The sequence below is a fragment of the Mustela erminea genome, chromosome 18 (genome assembly GCF_009829155.1).
Source record: "Mustela erminea isolate mMusErm1 chromosome 18, mMusErm1.Pri, whole genome shotgun sequence".
Lineage (NCBI taxonomy): Eukaryota > Metazoa > Chordata > Mammalia > Carnivora > Mustelidae > Mustela > Mustela erminea.
Window position 1 is genome coordinate 60,190,614 of NC_045631.1, and position 17,596 is coordinate 60,208,209.

Genomic DNA, 17,596 nt, shown 5'->3' on the forward strand with positions numbered 1-17,596 from the left:
TGAGGCCTACGGGGCAGGGGGTCCCACTGCTTCCAGCCCCAGGCCAGAGTGTGCCCTCAGGACAGTGGGGAGCGGCAGGATGTGGCGCGCCCACGGCTGACGATTCTCCCGGCACGAAGAAAGGAATGCGTTTTTGGTTGTAAAAAACGCAGGGAACCTTGTAACAGGCGAACACAAGCAAATCCACACGAAGACGCATCCTCACCGAGTCGCACGTCTCCAAGCAGAAGGGAGAGTCTTAGAAGTAACCAGAACAAGGGGGCCTTTGCACAGCAGCGGGCCGCTTCAGCGGGCGGTGGACGCTGGCGCCAGAGGAAACGGACCGTCACCCTGGGACCCTCCGCCGCCTCACACAGCGTTCAGGACACGTGGTCAGAGGCTCAGAGCCCACCGCATGTGGACCCCCAGCGCAGACCCGTGTGAAGACGGTGCCCCGGGACGCAAGACAGCAGCACAAGACTAAGGAACCAGCGAACCTGTCGGCACATCGGAGTGCGCACTGGCTGCGGACACGGACGGCGGTCCTCACGGACCTGAGGGGTTAAGGCGGGGGCAGAAGGCTGCGATCGGCCCTGTAGTGGCCTCGACGCATCTGAGGGCGAGCAAGAAGGGGCCGTGTCCAGGTCCGCTTGGGGTGCGCATGAAAAACGCGAGGCCCCGCAGAACCACTGGGATAGGCCGACTGGGTCCCTTCGGGAGGGCCACAGGCCCACAGAGGGAAGGGCAGCGTGAAGACCGGCCCACGCGACAGGAGGCCGCGAGAGGGAGCTGGGAACTGAGTTAGGAGGGGGATCCACACGTTCCCCACCGGTGTGCGCGGCGAGGGCAGCGTGCGGCACAGCTCGGGCGAGGGGGCATGGGGGGTGGTCGGGCGCTTCCCACCGGCGGGACGGCCCTCTGCCCACGCGGGGCCACGGCGGACGCGCCTGTCCTGCAGCCTTCGCACCGTGGGGGACAACCTGCGCTCAGAAGCTCCAAGCCCGAAGCCGCCGGCCCATCTTCAGCCGGCTCCTCTTCTCTGTGGACGCCGGTGCACAGGAGGCCGACTCGCGCGAGTGGGCCCCAGGCTCAGCACAGAGCTCAGGAAGGAGAGCTCTGCCGTGCTCGCGGGAGGATGGGTTTCCGCCGCGGGCGAGAGCGAAACCAGGCTGCCTTCTGTCTTCTAGGCCGAACACCGCACCATGACGGCGTTCATCCTCGCCGTGATCGTCAACAGCTACAACACAGGGCAGGTGAGTGCCGCCGCCGCCGCCCGCCCCTCCAGGGCCTCCTGGCCCCGCCACCCTGTTCCCCGTCTGTGGAACAGTCTTCCTCAGAAGGGGGCGCCGGCGGGGGGGCCTGCGTGTGGCCGCTCGGAGGTACGCTGCAGTGGGCCGTGTCTGGGAGGAGGAAAACTGATCTAAGCTGCCGTGTGGGCGTTTCCCTGAGCAACGGGGCCGCCACCCCGCTGGCGACCCGACTACCCTGGGTCAGGGGTGACCGCCGGCTGCTGTCTGCCTTCCCGCAGGAAGCCTGCCTCCAGGGAAACTTGATCGCCATCTGCCTGGAGCAGCTCAACGACCCCCACCCCCTGCTGCGCCAGTGGGTGGCCATCTGCCTGGGCCGCATCTGGCAGAACTTTGACTCGGCCAGGTGGTGTGGCGTGAGGGACAGCGCGCACGAGAAGCTCTGCAGCCTCCTCTCGGACCCCATCCCTGAGGTGAGCCCGCCGCCGGCGTGTCGGGGTCAGCTGAGGCCGCCTGTTGGCAGGGGGAAGGAAGGGCGACCTGGGGATGCCGAGAGACTACGCCTCCCCGCGGCCAGGTCCCCACGTCCCTCACTCCCTGACGGCTCTCTCGGTGCCTGTTGGTGCTCTGCCGCCTCCCCGTGCCCTGCTGCCCCATCGGAACAGGTGACCCCATGCGGGGGCACAACCCCACCACCCGCTGCGGCCTGACCGCTGTCTGGCCCGTCCTGCAGGTGCGCTGCGCGGCCGTCTTCGCCCTTGGCACATTCGTGGGCAACTCTGCAGAGAGGACTGACCACTCGACCACCATCGACCACAACGTGGCCATGATGCTGGCCCAGCTGATCAACGACGGAAGCCCCGTGGTCCGCAAGGTGCGTGGCCCCCAGGTCGCAGGCGGCAGCAGAGCGCCTCGCGGCAGGTCTCCCGTGGCGCCCGGGGTCTGACCGGTGACCCTGACCGCCGCTGCGAGCCCTCGTCTCGCACTGGCACGCACCCTTGACAGAGCAGACCTTTAAGTGTGTGTTTAATGCTCTACAAAATGCGTTTCTTCACCAGATACTCGTGTGTTTGCTTCATTTAAAGGCATTTAACAGGGCTGCGTCTCCGGCAGCTTGTAGACTAGGCCCCTTCCCGCCCGGGAGCAGCACACACAGCCCCGGAGACTCAAAAGAGCGGTAGATGCGCACAGCGCGCCGGCAAGGTTTGTGTGGCGTCCTCCCCTCCCCGCCCCCGTGTTCGTCCGCGGCTGAGCGGAGCGCTCTTAAAGTTCAGAGCTCGTCCTCGCCTGTGCAGATGTGGAAATACCACGGATTCCCGGCCAACACCTCACACCTCTGCCCAAGGTTGGCCCGGCCTCAGCTAGGCGCCCCCCCACCCCAGGCGGCAGCGCCACGGGGACCCGCGCGGTTCGCTTGGAAGGCTGCCTGTGCCGCCGAGGCGGTTCTCCCGTGGGTGGCTCGTGTTCACGCGGTGCTGCGCACAGGCTGGCCCGAGACCCCCGCATGGGGGCGAGGGAGGCTGCGTGTGGCCTGGGGCCGTGGGTCCCTTGGGACCCCCCTGGTTCTCCCGGGAGGGACGGAGTCTGGGCAAGTTCCCGTCGGCCAGACTCGACACGTGGGAGAACTCAGTCTCTCCCTCACGCTCCCTTCAGGGGGGTGAAGCCGTTGCTCATGTGCCCGCTGGCCCACACCCCAGCAGGACTGCGACACAAGACCCCGGGGCCGAGCCTGTTCCACTGGCCCGCGCGTTCTTGCGGGCGGCTCCTCCTGCAGGCCCGCCAGCAAAGTGCCTCTACTCGGAGCCACTGGTCGAACCAGCACATAGCAGTTTCTGTAATTGTCCATTAAAATCCCTTTTAAAGAAGGAAAATTTTTTTCCTTCTTTCCAGAAAATCTTAAAAATAACAAAGAACGTTAATAAAAATGGCAAGACTGTCCCTCTCGGTTTCCAGTGTTGGGACAGTGGCCACCAAAGTCACAGGGATGTCTAAGTGCTTCGTGCAGCCTCTGGCATCCCAGTCCTGGCTGGCCGCCACCCGCTGGCCCAAGTGTAGCCAGGCCTCTCCTGAGGGCTGCCCCATCTGGAGGCAGAGGACGGCTCTCCTTCCCACGTGCTCCTCCGTCCCGGGCTCAGCATGCGAGCTCTTAGCATCCCAGGCCCCGGAGCGCAGAGTAGAAGACCAGCCTGCCTTCAGGGGGCAGACGCAGAGGCCAGCGGTGGTGCTGGAGCGTCCACAGACATGCAGGACTCAGCGGTGGGCGCAGAGCTCTCGGGAACAGGTCAGAGTGGCACCTACCCTGCTTCGCCGGGGACGTGGGGTCACGAAGTCAGTCTTCCACAGATGGGAGCTCATCCCTGAGCAGCAGCCAGGGGCCGGGGAGGTGAGGGACAGGGAGAGTGGGTGGGGCAGGCAGAGTGTGTGCAAAGGTCCAGAGGTGCGAAGTCCCACGGTGGACCCGGGCTACCTGCCCTTCACGTGGCTGTGGCAGTGAGCAGCAGGAGGGGCAGTGCGGGGGGGAAGGGGGGACAGTGGCTCGTCGCCGCCGGCCCCCGTGCATGGGGGGCGCGCCCGCCAAAGTACTTCATTCTTCCAGCAAACGCTTGAGTGCCGCCGCACTCCAGGTCCTTGGAGAGGCCTTGGGACCCTGCCCTGCTTTCAGCAAGTTTGTGCTCTAACGGGGGACAGACAGCCCCCAGCAAGCCTATTACATAAGCCAGTGAAGCCATGTTTGCTATGGGAACGTGGGGGCTTTGGGGACGGAAGGCAACCCTTGGTGCCGTCTGAGCGGGTGGGCAGGCGACGCTTAGCGGGGGAAGTGGCGCCGGCTCAGAGAGTGGCCCTTCCCTGGCTGCAGAACCCCAACGCTGCTGGCACTGGGTTTTCCCCTTGTCCAGAGCCATGTGGCAGGACTGGCATGGCGTGTGGCACTCCGAGGGAGCTCGGGCCCAGCCTTCTGGTCCGGGAGACCATGCGTGGGGCCCCGGTCAGGGTCGTGGGCTGCGACCTGCAGCTCGGGCCCTGGTCACGTGGGCAGCTAGCCGCTGCTGTGTCTGGCTCGCGGCACAAGAGAAGCAGGGATGGAGGGGCTTCCGTCAAGTCACGTGTGCTTGGTGTGGACGAGATGACCAGTTTGTCAGAGCGTGTTGCCTCCCCGCCGAGGCACTGCGGCTGCCTCTGGCCGTGCTGGGTAAAATCGGCATCAGCACAGCCACCCCAGCCTCCCAGGTGTCCCCGGGCGGGAACCTGTCTCTGAAGGACAAAGTGCCACCTGCCCGGTCCACCGGCACCCCCACCTCCTCTGAAGGGCCGGGCGGGGTGTACCAGCCTGTCCCCGTCCAGCCCCACATCCGCGTCTACCTCCTTCACCAGCACATCTGAGCCTAAGCGGGACTGGCGAAACGCATCAGCACCCCAGGACCTGGGTCCCTGGTGGAGATGAGCAGGGGACGCTGCCCGGGCCACAGCACCCACAGCCAGTGGGAAGCTCGGAGGGCGCGCCTGTGGGAGCGGACACGTTGCCCCGACACGGCTCCATCTGGCCGCAGTTCCTCCGTGACTGCGGGCCACCAGGTGTCAGCCAGTCGTGCGCTGCTGGAACCGCAGCGGGGACGGCCCTGGGGGAGGAAGCAAGGAGGCGGCAGCCGGCACACAGCGGCCGCAGGGAGGACCCTGGGCAGATGTGGGGCCCGACCTTCCGGGCAGCCGCATGAGCGTTCACTCCCCGCGGGGCAGTGCAGGTGCCCAGGAATGCGGTCCGAGTCCTGGGACGCTCCGTAAAGCGGATGCGTGCTGGAGATTAGAAGGTATTTGGAGGGAGAGGTTCTGTCCATGTGGTGCGCACTCATCAGGCACCTGCGTGCTGGGCCCTGGGTGGCCAGGCTGCCTGATGACCCAGCGGGGAGCTGAACCTGGGTCCTCTCCCAAGAGCTTGCACTTGGCGGTGGGGCACGCTGGAGACTGAACAGACCCGTGTGTGACGTGGAGGGGAGCGACCCCCTCCGAGGGAGGCAAAGAGTGTGTCTGGGGGGGGCCTGGATGAACTCGGGGCGCTCAGGGAGGTGTCTGAGTGAAGGCCTGAAGGAAACACGGGGTGCGCTGCGGAGGCCCATCAGGCCGAGGGGACAGCAGGGGTGGGGCGGTGGCCCCTTCAGGAGTCCCTGCAAGACCGAGGACGGTGGGCACGAGGGGTCGGGGTGGCCGGGGCCCAGGTGGGCAAGGCCTTGTTTGGTTCTGTGTGTGAGCGGAAGGCAGGGGGCTGGGGAGATTGTGGGACTGACCCTGCCGTATGACGCCCAGACGCGCTGCCGGCCGGGGGGCTGGGCCAAATGTCTCGGGGGGCTGGGCCACGTGTCTCGGGGTGCCGGGGGCTGGGCCACGTGTCTCGGGGTGCCGGGGGCTGCGCCACGTGTCTCGGGGTGCCGGAGGGCTGCGCCACGTGTCTCGGGGTGCCGGGGGCTGGGCCACGTGTCTCGGGGTGCCGGGGGCTGGGCCACGTGTCTCGGGGTGCCGGGGGCTGGGCCACGTGTCTCGGGGTGCCGGGGGCTGGGCCACGTGTCTCGGGGTGCCGGGGGGCTGCGCCACGTGTCTCGGGGTGCCGGGGGCTGGGCCACGTGTCTCGGGGTGCCGGGGGCTGGGCCACGTGTCTCGGGGTGCCGGGGGCTGCGCCACGTGTCTCGGGGTGCCGGGGGGCTGCGCCACGTGTCTCGGGGTGCCGGGGGGCTGCGCCACGTGTCTCGGGGTGCCGGGGGGCTGCGCCACGTGTCTCGGGGTGCCGGGGGGCTAGGCCACGTGTCTCGGAGTGCCGGGGGCTGCGCCACGTGTCTCGGGGTGCGGGGGGCTGGGTCACATGTCTCGGGGTGCCGGGGGGCTGCGCCACGTGTATCAGGGTGCGGGGGACTGGGTCAAGTGTCTCGGAGGTGCCGGGGGGGCTGGGCCACGTGTCTCGGGTGCCGGGGGGCTGGGCCACGTGTCTCGGGGGTGCCGGGGGGCTGGGCCATGTGTCTTGGGATGCCGGGTGGGGGGCTGGGCCACGTGTCTCGGGTGCCGGGGGGCTGGGTCACGTGTCTCAGGTGCCGGGGAGGCTGGGCCACGTGTCTCGGGGTGCCGGGGGGGCTGGACCATGTGTCTTGGGGGGCTGGACTATGTCTCGGGGTGCTTGGGGGGACTGGGCCACGTGTCTCGGGGTGCCGGGGGGCTGGGCCATGTGTCTTGGGATGCCGGGTGGGGGGCTGGGCCACGTGTCTTGGGGGGCTCGACCACGTATCTCAGGAGTGCTAGGGGGGCTGGGCCACATGTCTTGGGGTACTGGGGGCTGGGCCACGTGTTGTGGGGGTGCTAGGGGGCTGGGCCACATTTCTCAGGGGTGCCGGGCCTCGTGTCTCGGGGGTGCCAGAAGAGGCCTCCAGAAGCCTGTGTGTCCTTGCAAGAACTAACCCCGCATCCACATTTTGTGGTCAGACGCGTGCCAAGAGCCTGTCGCCAGCTGTGGCTACCTGTAGTGGCCACCACCCCAGCAGGACGTGCTTGGCCCAGAGCCACCGGGCGTGAGCAGTGAGCTCAGTGTTTGACCTTTGATGGCGTTCCCTGCACTAGAGTGTCCAGGACCCGGGTGCAAGTTCATGGTCCAGGGCCCGGCACGGGTTTTCCTTGCCTCGCGTCAGGGTGACGGGAAGAGTCGGTGCTCTTGGAAGACAATACAGGCAGCTGGTTTGCTGGGAGCGACCCGCTGGCAGCCCCATCAAGCATGTGCTCCGGGCTGCAGGGGGCATGGGCAGGCATACAGGGGCCGCAGAAGAGTGCCAGACGGGGGGTCCGCAGTGGGCATGAGCGGACACGGGGGTTCGCGCAGTCAGACTCTGGCAGATTGAGCTGGAAGGTGGGGGACGCGGGGGGTGGGTTTGGAGCCGTGTGGTGCACAGACGCGAAAGGAGGAGGTGAGGGGCCCGTGCAGGGTTAAGGCGAGAGAGACCCACGCAGGAGAGGAGGGGGCAGCCGCCAAGAGGGTTCCAGGCACCAGGCAGTGGTGCCATGCACCTGCACAGAACGGCCCCCGGCGTGGGGCTGCAGGGGTTTGCGTGCAAACCAGGGGCCCCAGGTCGTCATGCAACAGGCCTGCTGCGTTCCTCTCCTCGGGCGTCAGGCCCGAGGGTCATGGAGAACTTTCTTGCCTTTTAGGGACTGGAAACTAATTTATCTTTCCAAGTTTTACATTTAATGAAAGGAGCGTGCCCTGGCTTGTCGGCCGTGTTCCGCTTTAATGCACCCGGAGTTCAGACGGCTCACCAGCGGCAGAGCTCAATCAACACGTACCTCAGCCCAGGTCTCAGATCGATCCGCCCCTCCCCCCGGACACCCCCGCGTGCCTCCCTGGAAAGGCCTGTCCCTGCTGCCAGCACTGAGTGCAGAGCTTGTCTTAACCTTTCTTTTTTCTACAGTGACCCGAGCACTCGGCGTGAACTTTCAGCCTCATTGTGTTTCCTCAATCCTCTCCAGCTGCCGTAAGTGTTATTGTCCTTGTCCCTCTCGGCAGGAGCTGGTGGTGGCCCTGAGTCATCTTGTCGTCCAGTACGAAAGCAATTTCTGCACGGTGGCCTTGCAGTTCATGGAGGAGGAGAAGAACTACCCCCTGCCTTCTCCGGCGGCCGCAGGTACAGCGCTGTGGCGCGGGGAGCCGGCCGGGGCCCCGGGGGAGGACCACAGCTGCCTTCCCTTGCAGCCGGGCCTGAGCTCACTGCCCGCTCCAAGTGGCCCCTGGGACTCCTGTCCAGCCAGGCACTGAGCAGAATAGAAGGGGGCCGCCCGGACCCTCTGACTCTTTTCCTTGTTTTCATCGTCTTTGGGAACCACACCCCCGCAGATGTTGAGGGAGAGCGGAACGCGTGCCGCGGGCGCTCTCAGAAACGCACTCCGCTCTTCCTGCCATGAGCTGTTGTCGGTTTCCTGTTCATGAGTCACGCGAGCCAGCAGCTTTCCTCTTGTTTGTCCTTTTTGCGGGATTTCTATTTCTCCGTGTTGGGCTGCCCCCTCTCCCAGAACGCAGCCTTCTCTGCAGGAAGGAGGGCTTGTGATCAATAACAAAAGCCTTACTGCTTTTAGAACATCAGGGAAGGGAAATGAAAATGAACTTGCTTAGCGGAAACAGCTGGCGTGCCGGAGGAGGGCCCGGGCGTCAGAGGGGAGGGCCTGCGGCACTCACCCCGCAGCCAAGCTGCAGAGTGCCTGGCACTGCCCTCGGGGCGGCCCCCGTCGCCAGGCCTGCTCTGAAAGGTCTGTGATAACGGTGTCCCCGCATAGCAGCCAGCGTGGGCTCTGTTTGCTCGCACACCTCCCCTCTCCGCCCGGCGTGCCCGTGTCCGGCCTTGTCCGGCCGGCTGAGTGGTGGGCCTGCTGGTGCCGTTCACGCTGGCCCGGGGGGAGTTCCCATCACCTGCTGTGGTGGCCTCCCCGCTAACAGGGTGTGCTGGCCCCAGAGCCCACCATTAACTCTTTCTTCTCTCTCCCAGAGGGTGGGAGTCTGACCCCAGTGCGGGACAGCCCGTGCACCCCCAGACTCCGCTCCGTGAGTTCCTATGGAAACATTCGAGCCGTCACCACCGCCAGGAGCTTGAACAAATCTTTGCAGAACCTGAGCTTGACAGAGGAATGTGAGACGCTGGGAATTGGGTCCTTGGGTTGGGACAGTCGTGGGTCGGATTCTGCAGAACTTTAGGGACACGCGGGCCCTGCCCCTCTCTCTGCCCTGAGGGCATGTCCCGCTGTCCCACCCGCTGGCCCCAAGGTCTCACCTTGGCGCAGGCACCGCTGCAAGGAGAGGTGGGGGGTGGGAGGCACATGTCTGGTCCAGGCACCTGTGCTGACGGTCCCCACCATGCTGTCTGGCCAGCCGGCAGCTCGGTGGCGTTCTCCCCCGGAAACCTCAGCACAAGCAGCAGCGCCAGCAGCACTCTGGGCAGCCCCGAGAGCGAGGAGTACATCCTGTCCTTCGAGACCATCGACAAGATGCGCCGCGTCAGTTCCTACTCCGCGCTCAACTCCCTCATCGGTGAGTGCCGCGGCCGGGCCCCCCTTCCCCCCTCGCTGGCCCCCGGGGCTCACGGGGCGCGCGGGACTCGGGACAGCCCTGGTGGGAGCGCAGGCGTCGGCTGGGGCGCGGGGGCTGCAGGCAGCTGCGAGTGTCCATCGCGTTCACTCAGATGGGATCTACAGGCCGTTCTGGGCGTGTCGGGGGAGGCTTCCAGAAGCTTCCGTCTGCCACAGCCCAGTGGCTGGCTGTGCAGTGACTCTGCCCCAGGAGACACCCTGTCTGTCGGGCCCAGGGCAGAGCAGCGGCCGCCACACCTGCAGGCAGGGAAACACTCCACATGTCAGAACGCAGGGACGCTCACGGGCCGTTCTCCGTGTGTGCTTCGTTCCTGACTTAAGGCATCACACGTGGAGCCGAATCCCCAGAGCTTGGCCACGGTGTCCGTGCTCTTTCACTGTCCGGTGACCCCCAAGCGCGGTGCCCCTTAGGGCTTCATGGAAACCTGTCCCGCGGCTCGCACCCCGCGGGGCGGCTCCTTCCCGCTGCTGTCTCTGAGCCAGGCGCTGCTCGTCTTTCAGGGTTGACTCGCCCGTCCTGTCGGCAGAGGGCTGACCGGAGCCCTCAGCTAACCCCCACAGGATCGTTCTGGCCATCTCTTCCTAGGTTAGCTTCGGCGCCTTACGTGGTTCTAAGACGCCCGTTTCAGCCGAATGTTCTGGCTCCAGGGCGCTGTGCCAAGTGCTCTCCGGACCTTGTCCCGCTGCGTCCCCCGTACTCCTGTTGCCGTTTGCCTGCTTCTGCTCCTTGTTTGCAGCTAATCCCGCAAGACATTGGTTTGTTTCCCAGTGTCTCCCAGTCCCAACTTCTGCTTTGTCCGTCGCCTCATTAGATCTCTACGTTTTGTTCCCGTAGCTTCGTTTCGTTACTCCTTTCCCTTTCTTCAGCTTTCCTTCATTGTGCGTTTTCATTTCTGGGGCTGAGAATGCAAAAAGCTCACGCCCTGGGGCTTTCTTCTACGTTCCGACACCAGCATTCACATCTGCGGTTTCCCGGTCGGCCCCTCGTCCGTCCTTGTGTCGCTGCTAAGTCGTCGGCTCGTTTCCGTGGCGAGCCCCAAGCCCTAGTGCCGACACTGTCCACACCACGTGGCGATGGCAGTATTTCTGACTTTTGGCCCTGAGCTGGAGGGGTCAGGGCTGCTGTCCCCGTGTGAGCCACACCAGTCTGCCACCCTGCTGGAACGGGGCTCAGGACGTCTACTGTAGTCCCTGCAGGTCGGGTCCATGTGGCGTCCCCTCGGGGCCTGGACGGGCGGTGGGTTTCACATGTGGCCACCGTGCCCCCCAGGGTGGCAGGAACCAGAAAGGGATCGTTGCTCACCAAACACACCGACCCATGACCAAGAACTTGGCTCAAAAATACCGACTTGAATTGCCCATCTAAACTGAGAAATGACATCGCAGATTCGTGGGTTTGGTTGTTTGCTAAAATATCTCAGGTGCCCAGAAGGCATAGGGCTGGCCCTTGGCCCAAACGCAATTTCTGCTGACTCACCAGTAAAACGCATTCTGAGTGTCCGGTGCAGGGTGTTTGTTTTGAACTAGAACATGTTCTTTTAACAGAATTAACACTGTGTATGGTGGCTAAGTTCCCAGGCTGGCCCCACAGGAGGCTTGAAACCCAGGTCGGTGCGACCCTGAATTAGTATTTCTGTGTTTGTATCTACAACGAGGAAGCGTGAAGTCCCGGGGCAAACTCGGGGACACGCTGTGGCTCCGACCCACCAGCCAGGTGAGCTCGGCCACTGCACCACTCCCTCCCTGCCCACCCCTCCCCCAGAGTCAGGGCAACCCCCGCCCCACCCTCGCCGGAGCCAGGTTGGCAGACAGTCTCCGCAGGAGGCCAGAGAATGTGGGTTTTCAGTCTCGCAGGCGGCCTGCAAACAAGTGAACCTGGCCGTGTTCCAATCAGCCTTCACTTACGGACTTAAACGTAAATTTCCTGAAATAGTCACAAGTCATGAAACATTATTTTCCTTTTAACTTTTTTCCCCAACTACTTTAAAAAGCATAAAAACCATTCTTCCTTTGCAAGCCATCCGAGAACAAGCAGCCGGGCCGTGGCTCGCACGCATGCAGGACGCGCCCTTCCTGCCCCTGCAGGGTCCGGCAACGTCCCCTGCTGCTCCTTCTCAGGACAGGGAGGCCAGCGGCGCTCCAAGTACGGCCAGCATGTGGGCGTCCGGGCCACCCCACCGTGGGAGAAGTCAGCGCAGAAACACCTCTGACGTTGAAGCCAGTCACCACACCGGGCGGCTCCACCCCTGCCCCACCTCCACTGCAGGGGCACGGTGGACCCAGGGCCCCGGCCCAGAGCCAGGTGTTGTCCGTGACTCCCCTCTGTCCCTCGGCCCTGCATCCTGGCCTCGCCCCCCAGGCCAGCATCCCCCGGCGCTGGCTCCCACGGGCTTCTCCTGACCGTCTGTCACCTTCATCGGGGCCTCGTCCTGACTGTGTCCTGCCACATGACATGTGTCCCTGTGCCTTGTGGCCCTGCCGTCCAGTACTGCCTGTGTCCGTGGCTGTGAGCCCGCTCCGCGGCCTCCTGCCCATACACACGCTGGCCACCAAGAGAAGAAACTGTCGAAACGGTCACAGAACCCGCAGAAACAGTGTCTGTCACGTGTCAGATGGGACCAGTGTGAGAAAGAGTCAAGCCGCATGTCATCAAGGGACCTCCGAGAGCTTCCGTCGGGAGGTTCCTGTCGTCTACGGCGCGTCCCTGTCTTCCGGGCCTTTGACCGCGCGCGCTGGCGGAGGCGACAGCAGGTTTGGGCCGCGTCACAGGGCAGGTGCAGGTCCTGCCTGGGACATGGCGCTGCTCTCTCCATGAGGGGACAGCCTCCTGTCCTGGGTGCTGGCGGGGAAGCGCTTCTCGGCGGCTGTAAGGACAGAGAATGTCATCGGAGGCCACATCAGGGCTGGAGAGCACGGCAGCACAGGGAAGAGGCCCGGACCGTCCTCTCCAGGCTGCACCGCGGGCCCCTCCCGCCTCTACCCTGCCTGCTGCCTTCCTCCAGGGAGCCGGCGGCCCTGCCTCCGCGCTCACAAGCTCTGACTCCCCGAGAAAGCCGAGCGATGTCTGTGTGTCCGTCAGAATTCTGAGCCGGGCCAGAGCTGATGGAGCCACTTCGAGCACGTCCCCTGAGCCAGCGCTCCCGTCCACGCATGCCTACGACGTGGCCCGTCCACCACACACCTATGACGTGGCCCCACCGAGTCCCGTGGCTCACAGCTCTTGCCTGCTTCATTTCAGCCAGAGGACGACTATCTCTCTAGGCTCTCACTGGATGTTGCAGAAGAGGTTTTCAAAACCATGGCAACCTAGGGACGTCCATTCTTCCCACCTTCTCCGGAAACGCCAGCCCCTCCAGGTCCGTCGCGGCCCCTTCCCTGCTCTGTTGCCGCAGGCACTCCCGGTGGTCGCGCCTGCTGTGCTGCGTGCCCAGGAATGAATTCGGGCCCGGGCTTCCCTTGACCCCGCCTGGACCCCCGCGGCGCCTAAAGCTTGCCAGCCTGATGTCGTGGAGCCGTGCCGGTGTCCAGTCTCCGCAGCCCCTCGCCTCTGGAACCCCACACACCTAACTCCCCAGCCGTCTGGCCTGACCCCCATGTGGGCCCCGTCGGTCCTCCCTGTCTCTGGGTCCCCCACTCCAGGACCATCTCAGCACGCTGCATGCCAAGACCCCCCCGAGATCCTGCCCACGCGTCTACCGGCTGCCAGGCTTGTCCGATGGCAGCCTTGCGCAGAACCGCCGTGAACACCGCACTTGCCGTCAGCTCCCGACTCAAGGCCTTGCGCCTGCAAACAGTCACACCTTCATCATCGCCGCCCTCAGCCCGTGCCGCCGCCGCTGCCCGCTGCCCTCTGCCCTCAGGCTGGACGGTGGCCCCTGAGCGAGGCACGGACGGCCTCTGTGACTCACCGCATGGCCTCTCCAAACCAGCAGCGCCTGGTCCTCCCTGTTGGTGACATTCTGCATTCCTGCGGGGGTAGGGTGAGGGCGGTCCCTGACCTCCCATGACCGGAACTCCCCATCTTTATCACTCGGTGTTGGTGAAGCTGCTGCTTCCTGCTCCGTGCGCTGTAGGCCGCCCTGTGTGCCCCTCCCGCCCTGAGCCTCAGCCCCTCGGCGTGCCCAGAGGTGGGAGTGGGAGGGTGCGGAGAGGCAGCCCCTGACGTCAGGAGGCCCGGGACGCGCCCCGCCCGCCCTGTCAGTCACCCTGCTCCACACCCTGGGTCCGGGGGCAGGGACAGTCGCTCTGCTTCTTCGCGGGAGCAGCCTGCAGGGGTGAGGGGGTCATTTCTGTTCTGCGGACTCAGGAGCGGACCAGGGCGGCCGTGAGTGCCTCACCGCAAAAGCACTAGCTAGCCGGAGTCAGAGACCTGGCCAAGGGGGGACAATCACACCTTCACCAAGTTTTGTGACGGTTGATACCACCCGGAGTGTCCTTCCCCGTGACAAAGCCCGGCCGGAGGTGGGCAGGGAAGGGGAGGGCCGGGATTCGCGCTCTCGCCGGCCTGGAGCCTGTCCGCAGCCCCAGCTGTGCGCCCAGAGCTGGGCCCAAGTTCCTGCTCAGAACCAGGGGGGTCATGGGCGGGCACTGCCCATACCACTAGAGGAAGAGGCCTGGCCAGTAGAGCTGACTTCCCACTGGGGCCCCTGGGGATCCCGCTCGTCCTGAGGCCGCTTGTCCCTGTTGCATCGTGACTGGCCAAAAAGGAGCATCTCCTCCCTCCCCATCTCGTCTCCCCGCGACCTTGAGACGTCCTAGCAGGAGGCCTTCACGAGCCCCCAGCAGCCCTGGGGGCCCCACAGCCACGAGCTCCGAGCACGAAAAGCAGAGGGGCGGGGGAGTGTGCGGCCCCATCCATCAGGAGCAGGGGAGCGGTCGCCTCCAGAGGAGCCACACAATCCCGGGGGAGGCTTTCCAGCCCGTTAGTTTGATGTCTCGCAGCCGGCGGGGAGCGGCGGTGGAGGGAGGTCGGCTTCGTTTCCCGACGCCACATCCGTTCCGTTTTATGGCCACAGCCCTTGATTAAAGGCCATTATTACGTGTGTCTCACAGGGGCCCTGAGGACCATGGCGGACGGGATTATGCACACAGGGTGACTGCCCAGTCTAGGCGGAGCTCGGCCTTGGGGTCTCGGGCCAGAACTGCTCACGCCTCCCGTGGGCAGAGGGAGGAAGGCCCTGAAGGGGTCCGTCACGAGGGGCAGCCCGGCAACAGGGACGGCCAAGGGCAGTGTCCTCAGGCCTCGGGCACCAGCTGCTGGACGGGCACAGGCTCCCGCATCAGCGTTGGGGACCCCCGAGACCCGGAGCGAGAGGCAAGCTCCCGCTTCTCTGTTCTCCGCGCAGCTCGGCCAGCCCGGGGGACTTCGAAGTCCAGAGCTGGCCACAGAGCTCCGAGCAAATTTTCTTACATCTTATGCTGTTTGGAAAGCGGTGGCCGTTGCTCTGAAAAATAAATGAAAAGCCATTAGTTGCGATCTTTTATTACTTTCAGTCTAGACGTGGAAATAGGTTCTCTGCGCTCACGAGGAAGGAGTTGATGAGTGGCAGAGACAGGCGTCCTGTCGGAGCATTTAGCAGCCCAGAAGGCTCCCCTCGGGCACCCCATGCCTCCTCCCCCGGGCTCCAGCCTCTGCCGGCTCCTTCGTAACCTGGCATCGGGTGGGCAGCAGCTTTAAGAGCAGGACGGCGAGGCCAGGAGTGCGGCGGCTGGACCGGGGGACAGTGACATGCACAGACCACTTCTCTGCGCCAGTTTCCTGTTTTCGCCAGCATATACTTACACCGTTCGTTGTGGCCAAGACCCTGGCAAAAATTAGAGCCTTTTCCTTCTCTGTTGAATCACAGCTGTTAAATCAAGGCCGAAATCTTCTGCAAGGAAGGCCACAACTGTGATAAAAAATCAACGTTCTGCAACGTGACGGGTGGGACCAGCCACCATGTCCCCTGCTTCCTTGGTGCAGGGCGTGCCTCCCCTTGGCTGGTGCTGGTCTTGTGCCGCCACAGCCCCGTGCGCCGTCCTCGCGCTCACGCCAGAGGCACCACTGAGCCAGGGTCCACCAGGTCGGGTGTCCGCTCTTCCACAGGCACGCGCGCAGTGAGGCTCCTTAGCACCACGTCCCCGTCCTCCCTCCCCTGGGGGTTGTGACAGTGTGGTGGGGTCTGTCCTCTAGAGCACACCCCCATGCTGCCCTCTGTCCCGTGGTGGCCACACTTCAGGGGAGCTGAGCCCAAAATGTATGGAGGGGGTAGACTGCACACAGTGGCCGTGGTGAGTCTGAGAACCCTGCCCAAGAACCTCCGGGTCAGTGGTGGTGATGAGGCCCCCTCGCCCCCCTCGGGGATGGTTCTCCTTCCCCTTCCGAGCGCGCTGACCCCGCGAAAGTGACTGCCCAGTCCCTGCAGGCCGTGATCCTGCAGCCCTCGTGCAGGTGACGTGGGGGCCGCGTCTTCATGGACACGGTGCCTCTGTGGTGTGGGGGCGCAGTTCCTGCTGGTGGGCGCTCCGCCGCGACGTGAAAGTGGACTTTAGGAAATGCTCCCAGAGTCTCTGGGCTGATGTTACCAAACAGCTTCTTCAGACTTTGGTCGTAGATCCGGACGGTTGTCCTACAGCTGTGGGGTCAGGGTCAAAGGTGTTCGCCTGTGCCCATCTCTGAATAAAGCGTTCTGGGAGACGGGACGCATTGCCGCATGGGTCACGAACCCTGACACAAGCTTCCCCCCAAGCGAGGGTGCGCTCAGCTGACACCTCCCCAGCTGAAGTCCAGATTCATGCGGAGCCCTGGTCCCTCGAGGGCCCCCTGTCCCCCCCAACCCCCGGCCCATGAGGCCCATGTGAGCCGCCATCTGCACACATGCCGGCGCTGGAGCAGAATGCTGGCGGCGGCACCCAACGTCTCGCCGCCTCCCCTCCTGGCTGCGCAGCCGTGCCTTTCTGCATGGTCACCCTGAGGCCACCTCGAGAGAGATGGGCTGCCCCCGCCCCACCCTGCAGCTGCAGGTGTGCGGCTGTGCGGGCATGGCCTGCCCTTCGTCCAGTCTGCCTCTGATTGGAGCGCTCTGGTGCGACCTGCTCCGCGTGCAGGACCGTGTCCATCGGAGATGCTCCGTGGTCCACCAGCACTCATGATGCTTGAGGTCCTTCACCAGCGCAAGAGGGGCTGTGCTCGGACTGGCCAGAGGCTGACCTGTGGTCTCGGCAGATCCAAATAATGCTCGTTGCATCGCTTTCTGTGGCCAAACACGCAGTTGTCGATGAATGGTCCAGCTTCCCCCGATAAAAAGGATGCCGTTCCACGCTGCTGTCTCCTGCTCATCACGCCATCCGTGGGAGCAGGACCCTGCCTGTGTCTGGCCCCCAGGCTCCCCCCAGCAGTGCGCAAGGGTGCGGCGTCCACACTGCGCTGCCCAGTCCCAGCCGTGGCTCACATGGCCTCTCCCAGGGCTGCCGTTCTCCTTCCTTGCCTGCACTGAGCCCGTTCCACGGCCCCCCCTTCCCAGAGGCCTGCACCCAGCCCCACCTGCTCTGTCCCCTGGGTCTCTGAGCTGCCCCCCCACCCTGTTCTGACTTCACCCCCAGGTCATGGTCGCGCTGCTTCGCCAGACACCGCATGCGTTCCCGTCACCTCCGTGACAGTCCGTTGGCTCTGCTCACTTCCCTGCAGGAAGGTCTTTGCAGGAGAGCAGTCCTGCTTCCCCTCAAAGCCCCCCGCATGCCGCTTCCATAAAGCCATCCTGGCTCCTTGCCTCCTGGCCCCATTCCTGACAGAAGGAGTCACTTTTCCCAGAGCCACCACAATGGCCATGCTATAGACGCAGTGTCAGCCTGAACCTCAGACAGGGGCATTTGGATCCTTCATCCTTTGGACACTGGGCCTCATTGTCCCTCTGTGACACCCAGGATAGTGCCAGCGGCTGAGATCATGAGAGTTAAATAGGGCTGAGTGGACCCCCGGGTAAGGCCCTCAGTGACATTTGTTCCTTCATGTCTGGGATGCTCCCCGTCCACGCTTACGTCCTATCTCATCTGCCATGGTGTCCGGCTTTGCAGACGGGACATTGTGTAGCCTGGTGGGGACCTGGAGGGCTTGGGTCACGTCACGCATACCCTTTGAGATTTCCTGGGAACTCAGGATAGTACTACATGTGGTCACAGCCCAGAGCACACCCTGAGTGCAAGAAAGGTGTACACAGGACTCCTGTCTAACACTCGTGGCTCCTGGGAGCTTGGGCATAAAATCGAGTGGTCTTCCGAAGCGAGATGGC

General features: G+C 64.5%; 1 protein-coding gene across 7 annotated transcripts in view; it reads left to right on the forward strand.

The window, feature by feature from the left end:
• The window catches only part of RPTOR (regulatory associated protein of MTOR complex 1), a 306,996-nt gene that overhangs the window by 251,199 nt on the left and 38,201 nt on the right, over nucleotides 1–17,596 (forward strand). For all 7 annotated transcript variants that reach the window (XM_032322464.1, XM_032322470.1, XM_032322466.1 and 4 more), the window contains 6 exons: nucleotides 1,167–1,232; nucleotides 1,508–1,699; nucleotides 1,960–2,100; nucleotides 7,759–7,876; nucleotides 8,732–8,872; nucleotides 9,112–9,270. In XM_032322464.1, coding sequence (XP_032178355.1) covers nucleotides 1,167–1,232; nucleotides 1,508–1,699; nucleotides 1,960–2,100; nucleotides 7,759–7,876; nucleotides 8,732–8,872; nucleotides 9,112–9,270 — 817 coding nt within the window. The remainder of the gene's footprint in view (nucleotides 1–1,166; nucleotides 1,233–1,507; nucleotides 1,700–1,959; nucleotides 2,101–7,758; nucleotides 7,877–8,731; nucleotides 8,873–9,111; nucleotides 9,271–17,596) is intronic.